At 40.8% G+C, this 1860-nt stretch overlaps 1 protein-coding gene across 1 annotated transcript; it reads right to left on the bottom strand.

Annotated features, from left to right (window-relative positions):
* Window positions 1–468: 468 nt before the first annotated feature.
* LOC104948915 (trimethyllysine dioxygenase, mitochondrial-like) lies at window positions 469–1854 on the bottom strand (the record flags this gene model as incomplete). The annotated part of the gene is made up of 4 exons (XM_010775153.1): window positions 469–1043; window positions 1217–1355; window positions 1524–1760; window positions 1844–1854. Coding segments are annotated over 4 exons (519 nt in total), but the record flags the coding sequence as incomplete, so codon positions are not given.
* Window positions 1855–1860: the final 6 nt, after the last annotated feature.

The following is a 1860-nucleotide window of genomic DNA, read 5'->3' as shown; positions in this document are numbered from 1 at the left end:
AGGATGACTTGTAGCTCTGGTGATGCTTAACTTCTCATCTTGTGCCATCAAGTCAAAAGTACATAAAACAACTGATATTCCCTTAGCTATTGCTATTGTTTGGTGCTGATATGTTGTAACTTATCTAATCATAAGTGCTGATTCCAGGCCCATCACCCAGTGAGAAGGCCTAGAACTGCGGCAAAGGTACAGTCGGGGCAAAATAGACTTCATTTTACAATCTAACTCCTACATTCATTGTAAAGAAGTGAAGTCATTGGTGAGTGAAAAACAATTACATTTTTTAATATTTAGCAGCTTTGTGTTGATGGTAAATTGACAGTAATTACTGTGTGCTTGTATGCTTTCTTTGCATGTGTAATGTGTAGGAAAGCCTATTAAAACTGATGGGATTATCAATGGGCGGGCCGCGGTAGCATATACATATACAGTTTCAAGTGTGATTCAGGAGACATTCAAAAACACAACAACAATCAAACATTTATTGCAAAAATAACAAACAAGGGTGAGTACTGCCTAAAACATGCAGCAGGACTGTGACTGGATTCAGAAGGCTCTCAGTGGAAATGTAAAAACTACCTCAACCTATAGTTGTAATACCTTAATTGATAGAGGGTAGACTAATCAGAAATCAGTTAAGTTGTATTAAACAATAAAACATACATTCACCTTGGAGTACCAACCATCAAAACAGGCAATTGATAGCCAGGTAAATTAGGTAAATTAATCGCCTATCCTGAAGGTTGTTACAAAGTTGGGTTGAGGTCAACTTTGTAGCAACTGACTTGATGATTCGGCTTGAATCGCGTTTCTCCATCTCTCTCTCTCAGAAAGGACCTGGATCATCTTTACTCTAACTTGTATAGGCTAACTGATAAGGCACAGCGGTGAAGAGGTCTTGATGTCAAGGATCAGGCCTGCAGACCGAAGACGCGTGCAGAACTCAGGACATCATCTCTGGTCAGGTAGCATCCGCACAGCTGCCTCAGGCCGGTGAAAGAGTCCCTCCCATGCAGGACCCGCCAGTTGTCAATGAAAATCACCTAACGAAGAAAAGAGAGTCAAAGAATCCTTAGATTATATTGCTAATAAAAAGCAATTACATGAAATACGGCAAGATCATCAAACTTGAGAAAGCACACAAGGCATAAGAAAATATCAAGAAACAGCAAGTTTAGTTGTTTATGACCAAATTGCAAACCAACAGCGTTCTTACTTTTCCCGGAGTCAGTTTCACCCACAGCTCATTCTCTGGTCTCCTCAGTTCATTTGTCAGCTCTCGATGTGCCACGTACCATCGTCGAACAAGGTCGTGGGGCACTATGTTTATCACTGATCGGTCATAGTTGTTGTATCTGTTGGAGAAAGGAGACAACAATTTAATATTTCCTGAAAGAACACAGTAGAAAAATAACAATACAAATGACTACAGAGGTTTCTTTAAAGTTTGTCTAGTATTAAGGAATTGATCCACTTCTGCACAAACATGAGTAAAATGTGGTTATACTTTAGCACCAACATACCGAATCAGGTACATTTGATCGTTCCAAGGATAGACGTTGAGTACAGGGCCGATGCCTGTCATGTGGTTGCGGTGGTTTTCAGACTTTTCAATGTACTCGTGTCTGATAGGCACTTTGGTAAGCAGCTCAAAGTTTTCAGGAGACTGCTGGCGAACTTTTTCAGCGGCGTAGAACCCATCCACAAGCAGTGTCCTTCCCCCAGTTCCTTCATGATTGAGGCAGTGGAAAACCTGGATTCTGTATCAGCAATCAGCGGTAAAAAATTAGACTTTCTTGGGCTTTGTTTTTAAGATATATGAGCTAATCCCTGCTGTACGTACCCACAAGGTTCCTGACA

Source organism: Notothenia coriiceps, unplaced genomic scaffold (genome assembly GCF_000735185.1).
Source record: "Notothenia coriiceps isolate Sejong01 unplaced genomic scaffold, NC01 NC01_scaffold00015409, whole genome shotgun sequence".
NCBI classification, from domain to species: domain Eukaryota; kingdom Metazoa; phylum Chordata; class Actinopteri; order Perciformes; family Nototheniidae; genus Notothenia; species Notothenia coriiceps.
The sequence above is the reverse complement of the archived record's forward strand: the minus strand, read 5'-3'. Positions and strand labels throughout refer to the sequence as shown.